The sequence below is a fragment of the Tinamus guttatus genome, unplaced genomic scaffold, assembly GCF_059628265.1.
Source record: "Tinamus guttatus ecotype Peru unplaced genomic scaffold, ASM5962826v1 Tinamus_guttatus_pri_ptg000580l, whole genome shotgun sequence".
Lineage (NCBI taxonomy): Eukaryota > Metazoa > Chordata > Aves > Tinamiformes > Tinamidae > Tinamus > Tinamus guttatus.
The window spans coordinates 1297479-1322998 of record NW_028289114.1 but is presented as its reverse complement, the minus strand read 5'-3'; the positions used below and the strand labels follow the sequence as shown (position 1 = coordinate 1322998).

Genomic DNA, 25520 nt, shown 5'->3' with positions numbered 1-25520 from the left:
ATGAATATTAAGTTTTCAGCACCATAAAGTATCTCAATGAAATCTAAAAAAAAACCCTTTTGTTTTGGATAATCTGAATATACTCTTAATGCTCTTTATGTCAGTACTATTTTTTATTTTTTTGAATCTAATAAAATTTATCTCTCACTGGAAAATATATCAAGAGATCAACAGTATGTAAGGCACATATTTAAGCAATTCTATTAGTTTTTAGTGTAAAAATACTTGATAAATGTGTAAATTATTATAATACTCAGATCTTAAGTTAAAATACTCTTATATGTGCATAATAGTATCCCCAATAAACTAGGTACTACACAAATATGGAAGCTCTGGGGCCATACTCAGCAATCCTAATGTAAAGCTAGGAAAGTTGTACCACTGCACAACCCTAGTGAGAAGAATTACATATAAATTTGCATTCCTTTTCAAATATTCCATGAGCTTTGGAAGGAATTTTGTCTGTTTCATACAATGGGTCTCATTACCCATGCTGCTGAGACAGCAGTCATGTTCATCCGTGTGCTGAGCTACATTTTTCTTTTTTGCTCATGATAAACCTGTATTTCCTTTGACCTTACAAGAGTGGAAAATGCAAACAGTAAAACAAAAAATAAATAGTCATGATGATAAAAGTTACACTCACTTTCTTGAGGGTATTTCACTTGATAATAAATAGGACAGCACACAAAACTATTTTTTTTGTCTTTTCAGAGTGATCATAGAGGTGACCCCAGGGCTACTCCTGTTGCTGGTAAGCCACAAGACACACCAAAATTCCTTCTTGAGGAATGCTGAGTGAGTGGGGCTCCACAAACGGGTCTATTTACTAGCTTATCTTTCACTGATTCATTTATCTATTGCCAAAAGAAATTTAACAAATCAAATTTCAAATGAAAAAATAAGTAGTTTTTAAATTAAAATCTTGTTCCTAATCCAAAATATATATATAATAATTACCACGAGAAGCAAGAGACCTTAATAGCATGTAACGAACACAGAAAATAACTTCCAAAAATATCCTTACAAAGTACTAAACACTGTTTTAAACCTGTTGACAGTGAAACTTAGACTTAAGCATCATATACATAGAGTTAGTAAAATAGGACACAGCAGACTAACTTACACAAATTTTCAGTGCAATTCACATTGAAAAAGAGTCAAATGGAATTCATTTGAGAACTTGCATAAAAATGCTTTCTCCGATAGAGAGTGTTTTCCACATATGTGGAATAAGAATATGCAAAATATTTGTTGTGGAAATTGAAACTCCCTCCAGTCTCTTCAGAGATTGTGCACAACAGGACAGCAAGGAGGAGTATTGCTAGATGGCTGCTGAGCACTGCTTGCTCTGTAACTTCTGGGACTGTGATCTTAAATAAGAGACAGATTATGTGCAGATGCTTTCTCAAATGCATTGTAAAAGAACATTGTATTATTATTATGGTAGTTGGTGGTGTTGGTAGTTGTTGGTATTTGTCATACTTTGTTTAAGTTGCAGATGAGAAGAAAGAAGGTGTTTATAGAGTTGCATTTTGTTAATGCATATTTGTTGCATTTTGTTTTATTTGCTTAGAGCAGATATGTTCTTGTTCATCTCAAATGTGATCACTTTTGTTTTCTTCAGAGAGGGTTAATGTTGCTGGTGAAAATCTGCAACTTAACTGTATTCAAAAGGTATATTTTTACCATCTTTCTAATGAGGAGACAGTCTTTATTTCTTCTTCTGAGAAGGCCACTGTTAATAAATCCATCCAATTTAAGATTCAAAAAGTTCAGAACTGCTTAATTTGTCTTCTTCATATAGTAAAATGTTTTCCATGAGCTTCTTTTTTTGATCATTTATCTTTATTTTCCAAGATGTCTCTCCAGCTAATGCTGAAAAACAAACAAAGAAATATTGAGAAAAAATCCATCTTTGTTTAAGGAACAGATAATAATTTAAAAAGAAAATCTGGTTTATGGAAAAAAAAATCTGATAGAAAACCAGAGAATATTTTGTGGGTTTGTTGATAATATCAAATCAAGAATGCAGCACTTCAGGAAATCTTTTTCTATATAGAAAGAAGAACTTTACTATAATATTAGAGCCCTTTTACTAGACTGTGCTTATCAGAACAGGAGCACGAGCAGCTTTGCCGTAGCACCCTGGAGACACCGTGCCCAACTGCTCTGCGCACCCTTCCGAACTGCCGAGATCTACCTGGAGCGGAACACGGAGCGCCAAGGGCTGCGTTTCCTGGCTGAGGGGTGCTCTGTGCAGCAGAGCCCGTTCCCAAGGTCTCATCGCTTTCGGTGGAGGCTTCGTTTCTGTCCTGGAGTCCATTCACAGGCCCCTCCTGCTTTTTTCCGTACTCGGAGGTTGTGGTATTTTCTGAATTGTAACAGCTGCTGCTAGGTAGCTCATCTGTGGACCCTGCTGCAGAATTCCATAGGAAGCTGCTCGATTCGTCGGATTCACAGGGGACCCTCTCCATTTGGCCACAGTAAATGTCGGGCGAGCCGCCCGCGGCTGCAGGCGCGCAGGGATCAGCACCTGCCCCGGCCTTCCTCTGTGTCCTGTCCTCTTTATTCTCCTGGGAAGAACCACCGACCACGCTGAGGCTAATTGTCTCATCATCTGTTTCTTCAGGGGTGTTCATGGAAAATCCAGAAGTGCTGTCTCCACAAACATTATGCTTTCTTAACTTATTTTCAGCCATTTCTATAATTTCAAGCACCTGTTTTTGACAAAGGAATCTGTGAGTAAGGAACAATCCCTGGATCCCCACATGTAAAACGCAAAATAGTTAAGGCATGAATGCTGTATCTTCCTATCTCCATGTTAAGGAGACTAATCTTCTGCTCCTGTACTTAAAATACTTACCTCCGCTATGTTAGAATTCTTTTTTCTCAGGCAAAAGCAGATGGCCAGTGCAAAATCAACAGCAGTCTCTTCCAGCAAGTGTCCTGCTTTCCTGTCTAGATACTTGCAGCATATTTCCTTGGCAGCTAGCTTTTCAAAATTTTTGACCTTGGAACATGAGTTTTCTTTCACTATTTGAATTTCATCAGCAATCATATCTTTCTGTTCAAGGGAAAGAGGGACATTAGTGAAGACAAAATTAACACAGACATTTATTTCAATTGATACCAGTGAAAAGATAAGAGTCTCCCTATATATTTCCTGCATGCTCCTTAGGGTCAGGTTTACAGACTTTAAAATCTTTAGAAATCTCGCTTGATTCAAGGAGATTTCCCTCAGAGAGGGAAAAAAGCCCCGAGATTTTCTCTGCGTGTGTCTAACGTTGAATTCCCCAGGGCAGATCCAGCTGCTTGAGGCAGGCCTAGCACGCTTATGCCCGTGATTTGACCATTTAAAGACAGACAAAATAATCCACAGTCTCGCACAGGACTTTCCAAACACCTGTTAAAAATCAGAAACCTCATGTCCTTTCTGCTCTGAACACATCTGGACACGGCCCGTGCGTTTGGAAGCAGTAAGCGGGACCGCGGCCCATGGCCCTCGGGGCTGCAGGGAGGCAGCCGTGAGGAGCAGCCCTCGCGGTGCAGAGCGACCCCGCGGCGCAGAGCGACCCTGCAGCAGAGCAACCCTGCAGCGCAGAGCGACCCTGCAGTGCAGAGCGACCCCGCAGCGCAGAGCGGCCCCGCGGCGCAGAGCGACCCTGCAGCGCAGAGCGACTCCTGCAGTGCAGAGCGACCCCGCAGCGCAGAGCGACTCCTGCAGTGCAGAGCAACTCCTGCAGTGCAGAGCGACCCCGCAGTGCAGAGCAACTCCTGCAGCGCAGAGCGACCCTGCAGTGCAGAGCAACTCCTGCAGTGCAGAGCGACCCCGCAGCGCAGAGCGACCCCGCAGTGCAGAGCGACCCTGCAGCGCAGAGCGACTCCTGCAGTGCAGAGCGACCCTGCAGTGCAGAGCGACCCCGCAGCGCAGAGCGACCCTGCAGCGCAGAGCGACCCTGCAGTGCAGCCCAGCCCCGCGGTGCAGAGCGGCCCCGCAGCGCAGAGCGACCCTGTGGCGCAGAGCGACCCTGCAGCGCAGAGCGACCCCGCAGCGCAGCCCGGCCCTGCAGCGCAGAGCGGCTGCGCTCGGTGCCTGCCCACCCCGGCTGCTTGTGAAACCACAGGGCTAATTACGGCGTAGGCAAATGGGCCGGGAGGCCATTCCAGTCACTGGGGTGATGCGTAAGTAGCTGATAAACATCATAATGAGACGCCTGCAGTTCTCTCCTACCCAGCTTTCCCCACTCACTCTGGCTCATAACGTGCATCTTTCTGGCACATAAAAAATATGCAGTAGAGTTTCAACACAAAGCTTTTTTTTTTCCCTCTTAAAGAAGCATTTATTTAAACGCCAGTGATTTTGGTGCATCTCCTATATAATTAGGGCCAACACTGATGAGTCTGATATGTGAAATGGGAATATACATTCTGCTCCTATTTTAGGGATGAAAGACTATTGATGTTAGTGGAACTACAACACGGCTTCTAAACATCACTTCTTTAGGACCTACAAGCAGATTGCAACTAAAAAAAAAATCTGTATTTATGTAAATGTAAATTCAATTCAGGACAACAACCCCACTCAGGTTAGTGCTCATTATTTCTACTTTTCTTACCAAATAAACAGGGTGCCTTCCTTCATCTAGTGCCTTAATCCCTGTCATTATCTCTGCTAAGACCTAGAAATAGACAGATAAAACAATTTAAATTATGGGTTTTTTTTTTCGAATTACCTTTGTAACTGAAGTAATATTTAACTACTGCTGCATGAACACGAACACGGAAATTTTATAACACTCTACAATCAGAAACTATGATGGAACATCACAGGCAAAATATGTATATGGAAAGGATGTTCATATATATTTTTTCCTGCCTGTCAGCATCATAGAATGGAACAGAACGTGGAAAAATGGTAACTTACCACACCACAGCTAAATATATCAACTTTTTCTGTTAACTGCCCATGCCTGATAAAATCTTCTGGCAGATAAGTAAGAGAATTTTGCAGGACTCTGGTTTTCATCATGGCATACTCTGATTTCTTATCAGCAGAGCACCATCGCAGACCTGAATGTCCAAGCTTTGGTGTGAAGTTTTCATCCAGCAAGACATTTGAGCTATGATAATGAAAGGCAAATAGCATCACTGGTTGGGTATTACTTTAACTTGAGGTGAAGAATTGCATTTCTACAGTTAAAGCAAGACTTGAAGGACACAACTTGCAGTGTTTGGCCTGATATGTAAAAAGGACAGAATAAAGAATGGGGACAAAGGGAGATGGGGAAGAGAAGGCACCCCGAATATTACTGCAAAAATATACTTTTATTATGCCAAAAAGAGAGGTGAATGAAACATATGGAAGGTAACTGCTCTTCAGAACAAGAGGTAACAGAAAGCAGAAAGACACCGCAAGTCTGTGATTTCAAAATTATATAAGCCTTCAGTCATTAGTATTAAAGTAATCCTGGAATGAACAGGAGAACAAGGAAGTGCCAAACTCCTCACCTCTTGATATTACCGTGAAGAATTCCAAAATTATGCAGATACTGTACAGCTCGGATTAGTCCCGTGGAAATGCTGACGCGCCTCTCCCAGGGCAGTGGAGCAGAATCATCCTGCCAGAAAGTCAGAAGGAAGATTGGTATTTTTATTTTTATAGAATAAAAATTATAAGACATTAGTATTTTGCTAGCCAAAGGCTTAGTGTTATCCACACTGCAATCACTACCAGAACTCCAAAAATCTAGAGTTTGGTCCACAGCAGGAAGCTGATGAGTTCAAGGCCCAGGAGGGAACCTCTTCTCACGTACTGAACATTTTGCCTGACACAGGATACAGTGAGGTGAAGACACAGCAGAGATCATGCCTCTCCGAAGCATCCAAAATTGGCCATTATTGAGACATAATACTGTGTTTGATACTTGTTTTGCTCTGCTCATGGTTCACGTGATTTCCTTTGCAAATGCTCCTTCAGTAGGTGTGAGGTTTTCACAAGCTGCTCTCTGGAGCCTCTAAAACCTCACAGCCCCTATGCTGTCAGTGGAGGCTTGTGACCCAGCTGGATATGACAATGTGTTCTACATTAACATTCCCAGATGTAATAAAATATTAAATTATTAAAATATTATCAATATGATAGACACATTTTGCAGCGTGGGCTACCTGGCTGCAAAGCAGAAACTCCTTGCTGTCCCATCTGCTTTGCAGCAGAAAAACTTTAAAAGAGTTGCAACCTTTCTGATACAAACAGTCAACACATCTGGGCACCTCCTTGTGCTGTTCCTCAGAATTCATGGAGGTATAATTGCTTTTCACACAGTGTGCTTACAGGGCAGATAATGAACCCCTATTAATGACATACTTGACAATGAAGTTTGTTTTGCAGTGATCCATTAGGCAGGTATGGGTATATCAGGCAGTGACATCCAGGTTCTACCGAGAAGCCCAGTAGTTGCAAAATGTTAACATGGCAACACCTGCAAACACAGATCAACAATAATTTGCAAGCGAAGTGAGAGCAGTGCAGGAAAGTACTTTCCTGAGCTGGAATAAATTCCTAAGCAGCCGGAGGCCCAGAAAGGTGCTAGTGAGGGCTGCAGAGCAGAGGGAGGCTCCGGCTCGGAGCGCGGGGCCGCGCGAGCAGCCTCCCTGCCCCGGGCCAGGAGGGGTGACAGGCACCCACGCACCGAAAGCAGATCTGCACTTCTGTGTGAAACAACCTCTGAGCTGCATTTGGGCTCGTGCATTCCACCTGAAAAACAAAAATATGCAATAGGACATCAACAGCAATTACTAAGGCACGGCTGTTATGCAAAGCTAGATGACAAACCACTTCAGAAAATAGGAAAGTATCATTAATGATAATAGTGTGTTATGTGCACTAATTAAATGGAAATTAAACACCAGTATAAAGGCACCTCTGATCCGATTTTCAATGCAGCTGTTTTGCTTGGGCTACTCCCACAGGTCGAGTTAACAACACTACTTGTGTGAGTAAGATATCCCGCATGCAGGTCTGTGGAATTTAGGTTTCTTATTACTCATCGTTTCCCTTTTGCCCTTTTGTTTTGCATAGCAGCTCAGGTTCCCAGCCCACATAATATTAAATGACACTTGCTAATGTTCAAGGGGTGCTAATAAAATATTCCCCTTGAGAAAGAAGAAGGAAAAGCGGGAGCACTCGCCTCCTTGAGTCTTTTGATGATGTAGACTCTGTTGTGCCTGTGACCTTTGTAGACATCTGCAAAAACACCTTGGCAAATCCTGCCTGCGTCACGAAAACCGTCTGTGGCATCAGCAACTTCCCTCTGCGTCCACAACAGACTCCCGCTCGGGAGGTCAGTCCTCGTCTCCTGCTGAGGAGTGACAGAGCTGCAGGGCTACACATTTGAAGAAAAAAACAGGTTTATTTCATGAAAATTCGTATGCCTTTTCTTCCCTTTCAAACATCCTATTGCCTTTTCCATGATTGAAGAAGTGAGCGCAGTGATTGTTGAAAAAAATTTGAAATGCACCGTGCAATTGCTCCTTATGTTTCCCTTTTGTTTTGTAACGCTCGACTTGATCTCTTTGAAGTAAAACTTTGCATAATAGAAGAGGCTGGAAAAGAGTTACCAATCTGCATTTTCTGTGCTCAGCTGCACAAGGTTCAAGGGGGCTGGGCAGAGAGCTCCAGAGGCCCCTGCCACCCTTCCAATGTAAATGGTGATACTGCCGTGTATCTAGAAATGTGACACTAACCTGGCACATTCTGAGGATAAATCTAAGTCATTCTGACAAGTCTGAGCTTTCACATTGCCTTATCATCACACGAGAAATGTTAAGTTCCCTACAAAATCTGTGTTTGAGAATTAATGGCCATTTGTGGGTGTGTTCTCCACACTCAGCTTTGCAATATGCTGCATAGTTATTTTTGACCCTCACTGGCAAGAAAAGTGATGTAAACCATGGGTTTACATTTTAAAGTGTTAGTATTGTATTGAAGCTAAATTCATTGTAATCAGACCTCACTTTTTGAGCAGACCTCTCTTTTATAGTAGTAGATGGAAATCTACACATAGTCTCTAATTGGAGAAATGCAATGTGGCAGAAATACAGTTTGCAGTGCTATGATCCATCAGCGCAAAGGGGATTTACCTTCACACTTGATGGGACAGGAGGATCCGACTGCACGGACAGCAGGAGGGCGCTCGGCGGCGCGGGCGGCGAGGGCAGCGAGCGCAGCGCGCCTGCAGCACCGGCGTCTGGAACGGGAACACGCACCGTGAGCAGGGGAGCCCGGCCGGCTAACCCGGCGCTCTGCAGGTCCCCACGGCTCCGCGGGCGGCAGCGGAGCAGCGTGGGGACAGCGGGGACGTGAGAGCAGAACAGCGCGGGGGCGGCGAGGAGGAGAGTGGAGCGGCGTGGGGATGGCGGGGAGATGAGTGGCACGGGAAGCAGAGCAGGGGAAGTCCCGGCGCACGCATGAACAGCCCCTGCTTGCACCAGCACCCCCACTTGCACTGACACCCCCGCTTGCACCAACACCAACAGCCCCGCTTGCACCAACACCAACAGCCCCGCTTGCACTGACACCCCCGCTTGCACTGACACCCCCGCTTGCACCAACACCCCCCGCTTGCACCAACACCAACACCCCTGCTTGCACTGACACCCCCGCTTGCACCAACACCCCCGCTTGCACCAACACCCTCTGCTTACAGCCTGCGGGCGAGGAGACCGGCAGCGGCAGCCCCAGCTCACTGTCGCTCCCCTTAGTTTTATTTTCCGGGGGAGTTAAAGATATATTCTCCTCATTAGGCAGCTCTACTGGCTCTTTTTTTTCAGGCTGATTACAGGCTGATTTCCCTGCAAAAGAGAAACACAGAAAGATGAAGATTAGCAGGAAAAATAGTGTGGTTTTAATCAACTGTGCGGAGAAAATAAGCTGGAAATTTAAATGAGCACTACAAATGTGTTAATGCTTATTTGACTATTATCAAAATTGAATTGATATCAATATTCAAATAAAATCAAACTTTATTTTAATATTCATATTTTCATAATAATATTTAGAATCACTTTAGGTGCGTGATATTAAATATGATATACTATGAAAAATAATAAAGTGGTAATTTGAAACAAATATCAGTCTTGACTATGCAAAAGATATATAGTCTCTTATAACAAAAAAAAACAATAATTATTTGTTTTGTCATTTTCCATGTAACAGTTTGCGGCTGATGATCTCAAACCACAAATATCTCAGCCTAGAAGAGGCCTCTCACTCTTTGCTAGTTGTCAGGGAACTGAGAAAAAGCCTGACAGAATTGGTTTTAATCCGCTGAACACTTTGGGGTTATTTTGAGTGCTTTTAGTGTCCTGACTGTGCTCATCCCAGAAAACACTTTCCTATATAGAACTAGTTTCAATAAAGAAACATATTTTCACTTAATAACCGAAAGAAACAAACTGGAGACAAGAACACAACAGCCACAGCTAGAAAGTTTAAAATGATGTATAAGGAAAAAATACAGGCCAACCTATTGAGTCATGGTAGCTCAGAATCAGACCCGAAAAAAGCAACCAAGAAGCCTGCTTAAGAGGAAAGCAGAGAGGCTCTCAGCATACAGGGGTCTGACGAAGAGGTGCATCAGAGAGGACGTTACTAACATTAGGTTGGCCTACAGTTAGGATGGGGACAATATAAAGTAAAAAAAATCCAAGACATTCTGACATATGGAGCTGTCAAAAGTGTCCTGAAGAGAAGCTGAAATTCCCCCCATGAAGACATTTATAACTGAGGTTATCGTTAGCTGTCGGTAACGGCTTTGTGTTCTCCTTTGTACAGACAGAGCTCTGCCGGCGACTGAGACGAGCAAAAGCAGGAAGGGGCATATTTCATCTGTAGCCTTGTAACGGATCAGCCTGCTAACTTCAGCAGAACTGAAAGGTAAGAGAAGGTGGGAGAGTTTCAGGGTACTAGTCCTTGAAGTGTGGGGGTGTCTGGTGGTAGACGTGGCTGCATTCATCTCAGTTAACCTTTTGGCTTTGAATTTGATCTGGAGTTTGTATCCACTTCCTTCAATGTCACCCATGAATGCAGGTTTGAATGAAACTAGGTCTTTTAATTAAAACTCAAAAAAATCCGTTATGTTTCTTTGGTACTGTGCCAGAATGCTATGAAATCTCAAACTTGATGGATTTTTTAGCCAGTTAGTTTAGTTAGTTTTAGTTATCAACTGACTACGGGCCTTCAGTCAAAACGGACTGCTCTGCTGTTTGTTGTTGTTTTTTTTCCTAACCCTTTAACCTAGAAGCCTCTGAAATGAGATTCATTTCCTTTCTTTCAACCCATCTGTTCAGGGCTTTTCATGAATTTTGCAACTTCCTGCACATCAGCAAAGAGGTCACCACACAAGCTGCAGAATTGGTCTATGCACAAATGAGTCCACAAAAAAATTACTACTCAAGACCAGCAGAAATCAGACAGCAGAGTCACGGAGATGTAAGGACTGTCAGAGGCAGGACCACTTGTTCTTACAAGGAGGCAGCGAGCAGGCAGTGCATCCACTGCACGTCTGCGCGGGAAACTGCAGCTGAGTCAGCACACTCAGCGCCAAAAAGAGCAGCAAAGGCTGAAAAGATTTGTTCAAGGCTAGAGGCAGCCTGCTAGAAAGCACCGCTCCTTATCCCAAGCACAAAGAGACGCTCAGGGAATTCCAGAAGATGGAGTTGAATCGAGCAGGTCCTTCTGTGACCCTGATTTCTTTCAATTTACTGTCCTGCAGGCTGATCTGTCCCAGCAGAAGTCACTGCAAAGACCATTCACTTGCATTAGCCAACCTCCTTTGCAGAGGCCAAGCTTTTCTGCAGAGCGTTGCGCACTCCTGCAGCCAGCGACCGGCTGCTGTTTCACCGGGGGAATCCCTGCTGCTGGTGGCACGCAGAGCCCAGCAGCGTTCCTGAGAAAGCTGCAAGCCCCGTGGCAGCGGGGACTGCGAGGGGCGCGGGGACGCGCAGCTCCCGCAGGGTCACCCCTCGCGCGGCCGAGGCGGCTCGCAGCGCACGCGGGGCTCAGAGCAGCCTCACGCCTGGGACAGGGACCGTTTTGTGCCGTTCTGTGTGTTCTGAGGAGACGCTGCTGGCAGCGGGGCGGACGCTGGACACGGCGAGAGGTCGTCTCACGTGCTGCTCCGGTAAGCCGTGTGCCCAGGGGCTCCACGCTGGGCTTTGCAGTCCTGCCCGAGACGATCCAGTCCCCCTTTGCACAGGGGAGCAAGGCTGGCGCTCACAGGGATCCCTGCGGCGCCCCACAGCAGCTTGAAGTGTCAGGCTTTGCAGGCAGCAGCTAGCTGCAATTAAATAAATAAAGCTTGCCTTGAAGCTGCAATGTGAGCCGCTGCTGCACTAATATCAGTTTGAAACATCCTTGCAGCCTTGTTTTAACGGCCTGCTAGAGGAGAGGCGTTTACTACCTGGGGGTAAATGCAGCAGCACTTCATTAGTTACTACAAGCCATGTTTCCAGCATCTCTTGGAACACAGCACTTGCAAAAATGCAAAACTAACCCACCCAGGAAAGAAGCCACCACCCCTACATGGACAAATCCAGGCTTTTCTGTGAATTATATACACTAAAAAACAAACAAACAAAAATGCTGTTTTTATGTAGCTCTCAAAAGGCATTCAGTAATTTTTGAGTTTCAGGGTTCACATTTCTCAGGAGGAAACACAGCTGTTTGTTTTTCTGATTAAAGGCACAGTGTGAAGCGGGACCAGAGCAACGCCGGAGCTGCGCGAGGAGCGGGCTGAGCCGGCCAGCAGGAAGCAGGGGTGGCCCTGAGCGCTTCCTGGATGGGGAAGGCGACGGCGGCAGCGACGCCGAGCCGGAGGAGCGGTACGTGGTTCCGGGTGCCGTGGGAGCACAGAGAAACTCCCGGCAAGGGTAGGAATATGCTGTGCTAAGTATGGACAATGCAGGTGAATGAGCAGTGCCACTTAAAGGGCCGCATGGGTGAGAAGGCAGTGCCGAGCTGCTGGAATTTCCATGGGAAACGGAGCCTCCCTGCGGCTCTTTCGGTGTTGCAAGGGGCTGGTGACGTGGCCGCAAGCAGCCACCCGCGACCCTGGCTGCGCTCCTGACACACGAGGAAGCGCCTTTCCCATCCTGCGAAAGCCTTGGCCCTTTCCCATGCGTGCCTGGAAAAGTCTCAGCATTTCTCTAAGCATTTTTGGCCACATAACAAAAATCTATTTTCCTTTCTAGTAATTCTCTGTGGATAAGAGGTGAAATTCAGGCAAACAGCTGTTTTCTGAACAGATGCGTTTTGGGTGGGAAGAGATGTGAGGAGGGGTTTGCAGCCCGTGCCGGCTGCGCGGGCAGCTCGGCAGGGAAGCGCTGAGCGCGGTCCTCAGGGGCCAGCACGTCCAGCCGCACGGCTGGCGCGGGGTCCGGTCTGGCTCACAGAAGAGGACAGCTGCAAATGCAGCAGGGCTTATGACACATGAAAATGGAAAGTGCGGCGATTTGTAAAAGGCCTTGTGATTTTTATAACGCAGTGGTTTACGTTAACAAGGCACAGCGCGTTCAAGCTCTGCTCCTCCTGCCGCAGGAAAGGCGCGTGTGAAACGGGGCCAAGTGGGGACCGGCAGGAGGGATGACACTGAGGGGCTGGAGAAGATGGAGGGCGTTGAAGGCCTGGGAGCCCGCGGGAGAGGCCCAGCGGGCACAAGAAGCAGTGGCCGCGGCGCGGAGCCGCGCGGGGTACTCACAGTCCAGGATGACCTGCGCGGCGCGGTAGAGCTGCAGCGCCTGCAGCAGCTCCAGCAGCTGCTGCACCGTGGCCAGGCGCACGCCCCACCACCAGAGCAGCTCCCGCGTCACGCTGAGCCCCGTCCGCTCCAGGCACTTGATCTTCCGCAGCTCCGTCTGGTCCGTGATCACGTAGGAGGCTGGAGGGGGAACGCGCATCGCGGTTAAAGTTTGGGATGAACAAGCGGGTGGGGAGAGCTCACGACGCTGCTCCTCCGCACGCTTTCAAAGCGGGACTGCAGTAAATCAGCCGCGCGGACACGGAGAAGGGGCCGCTGCCGGGAGCGAGAGGCTCCGCTCCGCGCGCCACGAACTCGGGCACCGGGCGGACACCGGGGCACGAACTCGGGCACCGGGCGGACAGCGGGGCACCGCGGCGGGGGAGCGGGTCCGCGGGCCGGGGCGGCCTCACCGAAGCGCATCCAGTCGGGGTCGCTGAGGCAGTCCATCTTGTGGCACAGGTCCTCGAGCACCCAGGCGGGCAGGCTGTGCAGGTACGGGGACGGGGAGGGCGGCGGGGCGCGCCGCACGCTCATCGCGGGGCTCCCGGCCGCTCCGCTCTGCGCGGGGCGCCGCCGCGGGCCGGGAGAGGAAGGGAACGAGCGGCCGCTCCGCCCCGGCCCGCTCCGCTCCGCTCCTTCCCGCTCCGCCCCGGCCCGCTCGTTCTGTCCCGTCCCGCCCCGCCCCGCCGCAGCGCGGGCGCTTCCCGCTGGAGGCGGCGCCGGTCACGGAGGAGCCCCCACGCGACACGCGGGACGCGGGCGGCTCCTCCCGGACCGTCCCGCGAGTTTCCCGCGGTCTGTCCCGCACTGACTCCTGTCCTCACAGCGCCAGACCTTCCAGCGGGGCCTTTAGCTACACGTTCTCCCCCGAGGGCATGAATCCTTCAGGCGCCACTAAAGTTACTATTTCTTGCCCTATTGTGGCAAGTAGAAGCTGAAAAGTTTAAAATTAATAATAATATAGGTGCAAGGTTAAAGGGCAACAGCAAAATATAAAAAGGGTCAAACTGTATTGTTATTTAAATGACTCGTGACAAGTTTTATGATAATAATAGTTAAAACTGTTTTATTTTGATCTCTTTTCCCTGCTCACTTTCCTCTCATACATACCGAAATTCCCTGCCACCAAGAGATGAGCAGGGCTCCTAAACTCACATAAGATGAGAGAGAAATCACTGTTGCAAAAAGATGGACAAAGGCTGGAAATAACATGCTCTTCCCCTTGGGTCTTTGTAGACTCTTTGCCTCACGAGAAAAAGAGAGAAAAAAGTAAATAGTTTGTCCACTATTGCCTAAAAATGCCTCAAACTGTGAGCAGGGCTTCAGCCGGGCGCTCACCATGTTGTGCAATAGAGGGTTTCACAGGGAAGTGAAAATCACCTTTTCCCACTGAAGCGAGAGCCGTCCTATACGCTCGAGTGCAGCCCTCGCCCCCAGGCAGGGCCCGGGCAGAGGCAGCGCCCTTTGCCGCCCGGTTCCCCTTTGCCGCCCGGTTCCGTTCGGCATCTCCCTGCCCTCTGCCCAGGAGCAAGGCCAAAGTGACCCCGTTGCGGCGCTCGGCCGAGGCCCGGTCTGAGCTGAGCATGTTTGTGGGGCAGCACTCGCAGCCAAGGCACCATTTTCACTCGTTGGCTGAGTTCACCGAATCTAAGCTGGCAGAATAACACGGATGGGAGGCTCCCTTTTTAGATATTCGTATGTTAGAGCTTGCTGGGGTTTTCTCTAGTCTTTCTGACTCTAAAATAAAGCAGCTTTTGAAAAGAGAAGAAAAACATACTTTCCTGTACACATTGATGATTTCCTCTCTAAGTTTGCCATCTTTTCAAAACTTCATGCAAAGTCCTTTTTAAATCAGATTTTATCAATAGGGGTTGTTTAAAGACCCCGACTTCTCACGTTAGCATTTATGGACCCGCTGTGAAAGGCAACTGTCCTGATGGAACTGCTTCTCCTATCAGTTACTTCCTTGTCTCAGTGTCCTTCAGGTGGAGTAAACATCAGGCCAAGTGTTCACCAGAGGAACGGAAACCAAAAGGTGTGAGAACTATTATGAATGATCACATTTGCAATTCCAGCGACAGTGTGTAATCAAATTGTTTCTATGCCAGGATGCCCCTGAATAACAGAACACGAGCTGGTGTGAGGACTCGCTGAACCGGTCCGTGGCTGGGTCTCGCGCTGGCACTTTGGCTGCTTTGCTCTGCCCCGCGCGGAGGGCGCTGCTTTAACAGGCTCCGCTGTGCCGGTTAACACGGCAGCAGAACCAGCTGCAGGCCTGGAGCCTGGCAGGCCGGTTCTGCGTACGGACAGGAGAAGCGAAGCGCTGACGGCAAGTGCGGCGCCACAGGGACATGGGGACGTCCAGCCCCGCTCTGCGACCTGCTGCGCGGCTGCCACCTCTGTCCCTGCTGCCCGCGCCCGCTGGGGCTCCAGGTGCCACCGGAGCCGGGGCAGCGTGAGCCGCGAGCGCTCCCGCAGCTACAGGATGCTAAATGACTACATCACTTCTAAGGGGACGCCAACAAAGCACGCGCACGCTTACAAGTACTGTGAGAGAACTACGAAAGACTCAAAAAGTTGGTGCAGATTTACATTTTATGACTAATAACAAGTATCAGTTCATACATTATATGTTAAGAAAAACAAATGTACAAGAAGTGGAACAAGTCATACATAACAGAATTGGTTGACACTGTCAGTCATTCAGTTTCACAGCTATGTTCTCAGAATGTCTACATGTAACTGGAAAGAAACATGCCACAAAACCTGCTATAATCTTGCATCCATCTGCTTTTAACGTGGCTCAGCACTACATTTTCAGTGTGGTCCACAGTTCATACCCACTAAAAACGAGGCTGCTGTGAACTGCATGTGTATGTACATGCACACAAGTCCACATGCTCGTCAGGAACAAGGGGAATGGCATATAGTCAAAGGAAGTTTTCCTTTGCTCACCTGGCCTGCCTAAAATAAAGTGTAGATGGATCTGCGAGCTGGATCTGGCCACAGGCTCAATGAGCCGACAGAGGCTCCTGTCCGTCCCTCAGGGGACACTAGCAGCCCAAGTGGCTCCTGCTCCCAGGAAAAGGCTCCCGTTCGGACCCAAATGCCGGACACTGCTCGGCTGCAGGCGGAGAGACAGGGCTCGGAGCACCTTCCTGCTGAGCTCGCTGCTCGTGCAGCTCTACGGGGGGCTGCGGGAGCCGAGAGGACAGGAGCCCGGCCCGGGATACAGCCAATGTGGCTGAGCAGGCTGAATAACCCGAGATAAACCAGAGAGGAATCTGCTAACCAAGGACAAATAAGGCATTAATGGTATGGTCCCTCAACCTCAAAGCCTTACTAGCACACGGGTTTATAAATAAAAAGGCCAAAAACCCCAAGCTTTTGCATCTTTCCAAAAACATAGAGTTCTGGGTCAGGCCCTTGGAAGGTCATGCAAGCCCCCGCACACATCCACTGCGCTTTCTGAACCACAGGCAAATTTAGCCTAAGTGGGATAAAGTGGGATTCTACCAAAATCAAATTATTTGGCCAAAACTGCTGTTATCCTGCCCCTTATAATTGTTAGCATCTAAACTGAATTAATCCTTGGTGTAATTTACTTTCTAAAACAGAGCAAGTTGATCTGTATGCATATTCTCTCTATAGATGACCGTATCTTAAACCGATGTGGCGTGTTCTGGAACAGAGCAAGGTAAAATTCTCCTTTGAGCTCCATGCACGCGAGGCCTCTAAAGCTGCAGGGCTGCGATATGCACAGCTAAGAGCAGAACGGATCCATCAGCAGCTTGGCAGGTTTACACAGCGTCTGGACTTCTGAGGTTTTTGTGTGTGCCTCGCCCGAGTGAACATACGTCTCAGGACATGAAATCCAGACCTCAGCTCCTGGCCTGTTTCAGGCTGTTACCCCTGCTTAAACTCAGCGGTTTGCCATTTAGAGAGCCTGGAATGAATAACATTACTTTTATTCTGAGGCTCCGTTCTGTAGTGTTTCACTTCTCTCCAGAGAAAGCCGCAGAAGATCCTTCTTAATGTCAGGATGATCTTCCAGCTCTTCATACAGTGATCGGACAATGTCCAGTTTCCTGTAGTCCACGGGTTTGACCAGGCTGCGAACAACCTGCAGACATCTCTCTTTCAGGGTGAACACTGAGGCGAAACAAAACAGAACAAAACTGCCCCTGAGATGGGCACCGGGCTTTCACTGGTGCCTGAAGCGCCCGGTGCCACAGAGGCTACTTCTTCCAGAATAGAGAAAACAAGGCGGCGCAGAGCTACTTGCATCGTGCTGGGGTTATTGGGGGAGAGGGAAAGTTCTGCTCGCTGCACTGAGATCTACACAAACCCATCGGGCATTGGAGGAAATCTCAGAAACGCAAGCCGTGTCTTTTCAAAAGAAGGCAGTGATGCAGCTCTACGGACACTCTGGACCCGCTGTGCTTTCCGCGTCGCTTCGCTCAGCACCGCGCTCGCGCGAGGGAGGGCGGGAGGCCCCGCGCCCTCCTGGGCCTCACCTGGCAGCGTGATGTCGGCCTTGCTCACGTCGCGGGCGGCGACGAAGAGCTCCTGCTGGTTCACGAGCAGCCCGTCGTTGGTGCCCGCGTCCCGGAACAGCCACAGGTGACCTGCGCGGGAGAGGGTGAGGCCCGCGGCTCCCGCTCCGCGGCCCGCGCGGCGCCGCTCCGCCCCGCACCCACCGCAGTAGCTGTGCATGACGCGGCCCGTGCGCGGCTGCAGCACGGGGTAGTAGCGCGGGCGGCCCTCGAAGTCCAGCCACACGGGCAGCACGGAGCGCGGGCTGCGGTTGTTGAACGTCACCCGGGACAGCTCGCGCGAGTTGGCGGAGCGCAGCGCGGCCGCGCCGCCCGCCTCGCCCGCGGCCCGCCGCATCGCCCCGCAGGCCGCGCGCCGCACCGCGCACGCGCCCCGCACCGCGCACGCGCGCTGCGCCGCCGGCGGCCGGGCTGTGCCGCGCGTGAGGCGGCCGCGGCGGCGCCCGGGAGGCGGGAGCGCGCGCGCGCCCTGAGGGAGGGGGGAGCGCGCGCCGTGAGGGAGGCGGGAGCGTGCGCCGTGAGGGAGGGGGGGAGCGCGCGCGCCCTGAGGGAGGGGGGAGCGCGCGCCGTGAGGGAGGGGGGAGCGCGCGCCGTGAGGGAGGGGGGAGCGCGCGCCGTGAGGGAGGCGGGAGCGCGCGCCGTGAGGGAGGGGGGAGCGCGCGCCGTGAGGGAGGCGGGAGCGCGCGCGCCCTGAGGGAGGCGGGAGCGCATCCTCCGTGAGGCGGGAGCGCGCGCGCTGCGGCCCTGCCCCGGCAGCCCCACGGAGCCGCAGCAGGGCCGGGGAGGGCGCAGGACACTTTGGACACACGCTGAGCACGGCGAGCTGCGGCGCTGCGAGAGGCCTAGGCCCATAGGGGAGTTTAGCCTAAACTAAAATAAACGATGCCTCTGAATGCGTTTGCATTTTCACATACGTGACGGGTGCTTTCCCTCAGAACAGCTCTTCGTGCCTGCAGGCCCTTTAACGCTTTCTGCCCTCCTTGCAGGCTGCCGCGCTGAAGCTGTCAGCACGATGGGTTTTCTTCCCCCTTTATGTCTCAGCACCTCTACTAGCACTTTAGCTAAATACTTAGCGTGTTCACTGCAGGCTGCTTGCATACATTCATTTCTGTGCTGCCTCTGTAGCAACCTGTGAGGGAGAGGTGCGTAATTTGGTTCAAAATGACGCAGTAGGAACTATTACCAATCACTTGTATTTTTTGCAGTATACTGGAAAACATACAGACACTGGTGGATAGGCTGGCTCACTGCCCCTTGCTCAGAAGTTGTTCCCCAATTTTCTTTCTGTGATAGAAACAAAAACATTACAAATCACAGTAGCATAGCAGGGCCAACCGTCCTAACTGAAAATACCTGCTATCCAGTGTGCGGTACCAACCTCACATAAAAACAGGAGCATAATCTTCAAGAGAAGCTGCTTTACACAGTACTGCTGGAGGGCAGACACACTTCACGGTCCATCGGGCTGCTCCCGAGTTCTTTAATATTTTCAAACATACCTTTTCTTATGAAGCACATCACAATCATGCAAGATTGCACATTTTAGTGTGATTACTATTAATAAACCAGCCTCAATTCACAGCAGCAGCCTATAATATTAGCATCAATATCCTGATATTAGTTAAAGTCTCATTTGCCAGGTCACCTCTATGTGGTTTGAATCTATTTAATGCTGGCTGTGGTTGGAAAGCACTGTACAACTATATCATCTTTCAGGCCAAAAGAGATGAGCTTATCCTAAGCTTTAGCACAAGAAAAATCAAAATGCACTATTTAAGGCCTTACTATACTATAGTGCTTGTTCTTCAAGAAATATCGACAGTGGCAACACACCAAGGTATTAATGCATTTTAAAAACGTAATTATCCACTATTACACGAATGTTGAGTTGACCACCTCATGCAAAACCTGTGCCTATTAGCTTAACACATCATCAGCTGAATACATGAAGAAGCGCAGGACAGGATTAAAAGAGCACTTTTGGCATTATGTCACCCAGAAAGACAGCTCTGTAGTAAATAAAGGACTACTATCCTTTGCTGGACACAGGCCAGAGAAAGAATGCAATTAAGACTTATCTCCTATGCAAAACATCTTAAACTTTAATAACTGTTATTCCACCTTTAAACACTTACACATAGTTAGCATGAATACATCTTAATGAAGATGACAAGCTTGTAAATAAAACTAGTGTTTTCAGTCCCTGAAAAGGAGGCTTGAGAAATCACAGTACATTTGTAGAATAAACAGTATTTGCAACTTCAGTTTATTCAACAGGAAGAACATTTTTGTAAAGATGGTGGCATAACTATAGCAGTTTAAATTAAACATACTGTCATCTTGATCTGTCTACAGTAGACATAGAAAATACGAACTTTTTAATAACTGCTAAAGTATCTCCATTATTCACTTAGCAACTACAGACAGTTTGCTAAGGCTGTGTTACTACCCCACCTCACCTATGGCAGCGGTACATTAAAACATGAATTGAACATTTACTAGTAATTAGCAGTAAGTTGACGTAACAGGTAAGGAAAACAGCAGCATCACCGCACTGTTAAAGAACTGGCATTTGCTTACTAGAGTAGAAGAAGAACCCAGATACTTACTTATAATCTGTTCTACATTTGGCAATGGTATAAATTAGGAAACTTCTATTTGGAAAAAAACTTGCACCAAAGAGCTACTGCCTCTAAACTTCAAGATGACTATCTTAGTAGTCTTATTAGTCATATTAGGATATATGTACAATTTCTACAGTTATGGGAAAAAAGTTAACTGTTATCTCCAATATGTGTGACTATGTTTTCTACTCTAAGCAGAGGACATAGAGTTATCTGAAAAACAGAACGGCCATGGTAGACAAGACTCAGGCAAAGGAAAACCTTGCTAATTCCAGTAGCAAACTGCAGTTTGGGAGGCAAAGGATAGAGGCAATTTAAATAAGGTTTCAGAGCACAAGGTATAATTGACAATTCCCAAGCTGATCCCTGGTTCAATATTCATGTTCCACAACTTTTTCAAACCCTTTTTCCCCTGTTAAGAATTGACAGATCTACAGTCTCAGGTGCCAGTTGCACCCACTGCCACTCAAGAAATTCCAGAGGTGTCTGCTGTTTCCTTCCACGGGAGTCACCAGAAAGATCTTTTTTCTTCTGCCCTTTCCCAGGTGCGTTTCAGCAGGTACACTGCAGCATGAAGTCCCCCCACGTTCACCCACACGGTTTGACCTTTACGCCAGATGTGCCCCATTCTTGACAAAGCCTGAAGTGACAGAAACAACCACAGAAAAACAGACGTTGGCGGTGACTTCAAGATAAGTTAAAAAGATAAATTTGCTTTAGACATTTATCACCATTTTTTTTGTTTATCTCAAGTCACCTCTCAAGGCAAAGTCAAAGGACTCTTTGGGTCTAAATCTGTGTTACAGTAAGATGATACTACTAGTTATTTCTTTAAAAATGTATCATCTTCTGTAATAAAATCAGCTGCAATTTCTTCATAAATATATGTTTATGTGTAAAAATAGGTTTGATTTACTTGCAAAGCTCAGTAACATACCTTGGCAAAGCATTTCTTGTCTTGTGTAAGCAGCACCGCTCTGCCTGTCCCGGGCCTGCAGATCCGACCCATCTCCGTAAGGCACGCTGGATAGAGATCCCAGTTCTTCTTCTTAGAACCTATCCTATAAAATTAAGACCTCTTTGTCATCGTTGAAAAGCAGTTATCTGCAGTTGGCCTTGAGGACACGACCACTTCTACTATTCATTTCAACCTGCGTTTGTAATACAGGCTACTACACCAGTGCTTCTTAATTAGGACCAACTGACTGACTCGAAAGAACCCTGGACATGCAAGCACTTAAGAGCAGTGGCAGTTAAGCACAGCAGCTTAAAAAGGGGAATCTCTCACCTCTTTCCAAATGGCATGTCTGTCACTATTATATCCACAGAACCAGTCCGCAAGGGGAGATTGCAAATATCCCACTGAATGATATCCAAGGGAATGCCCGAGGAGGTACTGCAAGTGCAAACACATTCACCTCACACATGGTGTACTCGGGATCCTTTTTTTTTTTTTTTTTTAATTAAAAGGTCTATAACATCAGCAAAAGAATATATAGGAAAATGTGAACAAAATATTCAGGTAAATGCATGCAAAACGAATTTCTTTACATAAAACACTCTAAAAAAAGTCACTTGCATTCTTCTCACCCTTCCTTATTCTCATTTTTCTTAAGTAAAGAGGACATATTGTTTGCCGCTCTCTTTACAGCTTGTGGGTTGTTATCTCCAGCAATATGGTAGCAACTAGGCCATTCTGTAGCTCCCTAGGGAAAAAGAAGATAATAAGTATCATTGACATTAACAGTGCCTAATTAATAAAAAGGAAAAAAAGAGAAAAAATAGTCTAAGAGTACAGTGTAAGAGTAGACTTCAACCAGTGAAAAATTATCCAACAGATACTTGTTACAGGTACTGTGTGTCTTAAAAACTCAAAATACTTTTGAATTTAGTTTCTTCCTGCTTGGCTTGGGGAAGGAAAATTAAGTAATTTAGCAAAATAAATAATTTTTTAAAAGTATTTGTAGCTGTTTAAAAGTCAGTGAGGTACCTTTGGCACTGACCATACATTTTTTACCAAGAAAACATATATATTATTCATTGCTGATACCATCATAAGTTTTATTAAATTAAAAAAAATCACCTCTATTGGTATTGCCCCTGTTCCACACATTGGATCGATTATGATATCTGTTGGCTGTGGATCACAGAGCCTGAGAAACACAAGGACCATTACATGAAAAAGTCATAAGGAAAGCATAAAGGACAACATAAGAAGTCTATACTCTTCTAACAAAACAACATCTTTGTAATTATTATTTCCATTTGTTAATCAGCATTTTCTATCTGTAATACTTTCAAAAAATGTCATAATGTATTTTGAAAAGCGAATAGATCAAAGAATAGCTCAAAGCTACCATTTATTTTTTCTACGTAGCAGAACATCTACTGATTATACTTACTGAAAATAATATACAATTATGCAACTACACTGACCTAAGCATGCCATAAGCAAGGGTTGATCGAAGAGTTGTTGGTCCAAAATGTGTAATGTTTCTTCTGTGAAGACTCTCTTCAGTTAATGCAATGCCCACTACTACTTCGTTATTGTGAATATTCAGGAGAACCTGAAGAAAAACTTGAACTAAATTTCAGCAGCGACAAGAGTTTCCCTTACTACATTTGGTCAATGCTTGCATGGAACACAGGTGGCAATTCAGAAACAGCAAATAGGTTTAAAAAGTGCAGAGTATTCTTGGGAGAATACCAATGCAGTTTGTAATGAGGGCAAAAGACAAAAGCAAGGACAGAACAGCTTTCCTCATCCACACAGGCTCCTTTACACAAGATTTCAGAAGGCAGAAGATGACACTTGGTACTGGAGTATTTCCTATAGCTAATGGGGAAGGGAAAGCTCTTGCACAGCAGCTTGACCGTGCCCTGCCGTTACTGAGTCAACCTGATGGGAGAGGGACCGCGCTCGAGGAAGAGAAGTGCCCACCTCGGGGCACAAAAGAGAATTATTACAAACAGCTAAGGCATTAGCAAGAGCGATGCGAGGAAACGCGGCAGTGCACCAGCATGACCCAGTCATGCTTGCCACGATTTCAGCCTTAGCGATTTTCAGTTTCAGGTCCTGACATACTTGTGAAGCACCTCAGGGGACTCTAGAGGCCAGGATTAGGACAGACTGGTTTTCAGTGCCACATGCAGCTGTTTCCAAGGCACCACCCTGTACCTCTACATCGAAGTTGGTCATGTCGGCCTTCCACTGGAAGTGCTCCTGCACCGCTCCGCCGAAGTCCCTCGCAGCGTCGTTGGACGTAAAGCTGTGCTTGTCCCCGGCTCTGTTGCACGTAACACGGAACTTCAACACGCTGCCGTCCCCTTCGCCCTTCCTTCCGTCCCCAGCCTTGGCTTCGGCCCCGGCGCCGCCGTGTGACTCGCCTGGCGCGTCCCCCTGCTCGTTATCCTCGTCGTCATCGTCGCCCTGCCGTGGCACCTCTCCTTGCGCCGCCTCCGCGTCCTCGCCAGCGGGGTCGGTACCCGCAGCGTTTTGGGTGCAGCCCTGCGCCTGCTCACTGCCATCTTTCTGATCGGTTCTTTCCTCTTCTCCATCTTCGTTCAGCTTTTCTTTGCTCGCAGCATCCTGCAGGTTTTGCTTCTTGCGCTTCGTCTTTTTCTTCTTCAAGCTGTTGTTCAGCTCCCATACTTTCAAAGGCTCAGTCCAAGGCAGCTTTTTAACCAGATCTTCCAAATCCTTTAGAGCTTCTTCCTTTAAGAGACACAAAACAGTACCTTTTTGGGTTTTCTGGGGGAAGTCGTTTGAGTTAACTTGCTAAACATGTATTTAAGGAACACTACTTTTTTTTTTTTTTCTATTTTTGCCACGACTAACTAAGCTACATTATAATTCTCCCAAAATGCCCCAGTATTTCATTTTTTTTTTTGTAAAATAAAGAGCTAGTGCTAAACCAAGAGCTCGAGGTGATACTGACTGTTCCACACCTCTGCATGTCCTACAGACACTGTGTTTGCTGCCGCCCGAGGCACTGGGGATAGTGCAGAGCTGCACAGCGTCACCCAGCGGGGCTGCACGTGGAGGAGGCTGCGCTGCGCACGTGGATGAAGCCAGAACCTGCTCACCAAAAACCCTGCACGGAGCCTTGGACGGGGGAGAAACCCCCTGCCCCGCACACAGAGCGAGGGCTGCCTGGGGAGCTCCGCGCGCCGCTCACCTTGGTGTCCTTGAACTGATAGTCCTTGAACTCCTGCACCACCACGAAGAGGTTGTCCACGGAGCGGAGTCGATGCACCTGGGGCAGACGGGACAGGGCGGGAGGTGGCTGGTCACACACACAGAGATGTATGCAGGGCGCACACACGTGCGTATGGCACAAAAACGTGTACGGCGCACACTCGTATGTATGCACGGCACACACACATGTATGCACAGCACACACACACGGCACATGTACACATGGCACACACACGCACAGCGCACACACGTAAACATGCACGGCACACACATGCACACACATATATGCACGGCACACACATGCACACGCACAGCGTGCGCACGCATGGCACACACATAGGTACACACGGCAGATACGCGCACAGCACACACATAAACATGCATGGCACGCACACGGACACACGGCACACACACGTGCACACACGTGCACACACACACGTGCACACACACACGTGCACATGGCGCACACACACGTGCACACACACACGTGCACACACATGTACACACACGTGCACACACGTACACACACACGTGCACACACACACGTGCACACACACACGTGCACACACATGTACACACACACGTGCACACACATGTACACACACACGTGCACACACATGTACACACACGTGCACACACGTGCACACACGTGCACACACACGGCGCGCGCCCACGCGCCCACGCACGCGGCCCCGCGCGCCCCACCTGCGCCAGCCGCGCGGGCGCCACCTCGAAGTAGATCTTCCCGCGGTCGCGGCTCACGGCGGCCCGCGCGCCCAGCTTCTCCTCCACCTCGGCCGCCGCCGTGAGCTCGAAGCCCGTGGGCACGGTGGCGCCGATCACCACGGCGGCGCCCGCCGCCTCCGCCGCCTCCGCCATAGCCGCGGCCCCGCGCCACGCGCCGCTCCGCGCCTTCCTCTTCCGGGCCAGGCGGGCCGGGAGGCGGCGCTGGCCCGGGAGGGCCCGGGTTCGGCCTGAGGGCGCCGCCGCCGCCGTCCCGGTGCCTCGCGAGCAGCCCCGGAGCGCGACAGGGCTCCCGCAGGCCGCCATGTCGCGGCGGGAGGGCGCGGGAGCCCGGCCGGGCGGGAGCGGGAGCAAAACAGCACGGGCAGGTCATTCAGATTCACTATCTTGAGTGCTCTGGCGATCTTAATTTTGGCTCGCCCGGCGTTTTGCCGCAATTAGAACATATTTATTGTGCTTTAGTGCGGTTTCTCAGTGGGTTAAATCTCAAACAGCATTTTCAAGTCGCCATACATCTTCAGGATGCTGTTAAATGGTGTCAGGCTTGTTATTAACGGACTTTTGTTATCACAAATAACAGCCTCATGCAAGCTTGGCA

The 25520-nt window shown here is 48.6% G+C and overlaps 3 protein-coding genes across 3 annotated transcripts; all 3 read right to left on the bottom strand.

Moving 5' to 3' along the window:
• Positions 1 to 1709: 1709 nt before the first annotated feature.
• On the bottom strand, positions 1710 to 13358 carry IRAK2 (interleukin 1 receptor associated kinase 2). Its single transcript, XM_088534619.1, has 13 exons — positions 13211 to 13358; positions 12759 to 12938; positions 8703 to 8853; positions 8143 to 8260; positions 7191 to 7385; positions 6693 to 6757; positions 6368 to 6482; positions 5512 to 5621; positions 4928 to 5123; positions 4620 to 4682; positions 2867 to 3067; positions 2204 to 2720; positions 1710 to 1878 (listed from the first exon to the last, which is right to left on the bottom strand). Exons 1-13 carry the CDS (start codon positions 13332 to 13334, stop codon positions 1760 to 1762), a joined length of 2154 nt encoding a protein of 717 aa, XP_088390745.1. The 5' UTR covers positions 13335 to 13358; the 3' UTR covers positions 1710 to 1759.
• A 3328-nt stretch (positions 13359 to 16686) lies between these two features.
• Positions 16687 to 17693, bottom strand: VHL (von Hippel-Lindau tumor suppressor). The gene is made up of 3 exons (XM_088534603.1): positions 17501 to 17693; positions 17318 to 17428; positions 16687 to 16952 (listed from the first exon to the last, which is right to left on the bottom strand). The coding sequence occupies exons 1-3, from the start codon at positions 17691 to 17693 to the stop codon at positions 16768 to 16770; spliced, it is 489 nt and encodes a 162-aa protein (XP_088390729.1). The 3' UTR covers positions 16687 to 16767.
• A 1912-nt stretch (positions 17694 to 19605) lies between these two features.
• THUMPD3 (THUMP domain 3 tRNA guanosine methyltransferase) lies at positions 19606 to 25228 on the bottom strand. Its single transcript, XM_088534641.1, has 9 exons — positions 24884 to 25228; positions 24159 to 24236; positions 23159 to 23695; positions 22417 to 22547; positions 22064 to 22133; positions 21571 to 21686; positions 21269 to 21376; positions 20918 to 21041; positions 19606 to 20620 (listed from the first exon to the last, which is right to left on the bottom strand). The coding sequence occupies exons 1-9, from the start codon at positions 25226 to 25228 to the stop codon at positions 20489 to 20491; spliced, it is 1641 nt and encodes a 546-aa protein (XP_088390767.1). The 3' UTR covers positions 19606 to 20488.
• Between the last annotated feature and the right edge of the window lie 292 nt (positions 25229 to 25520).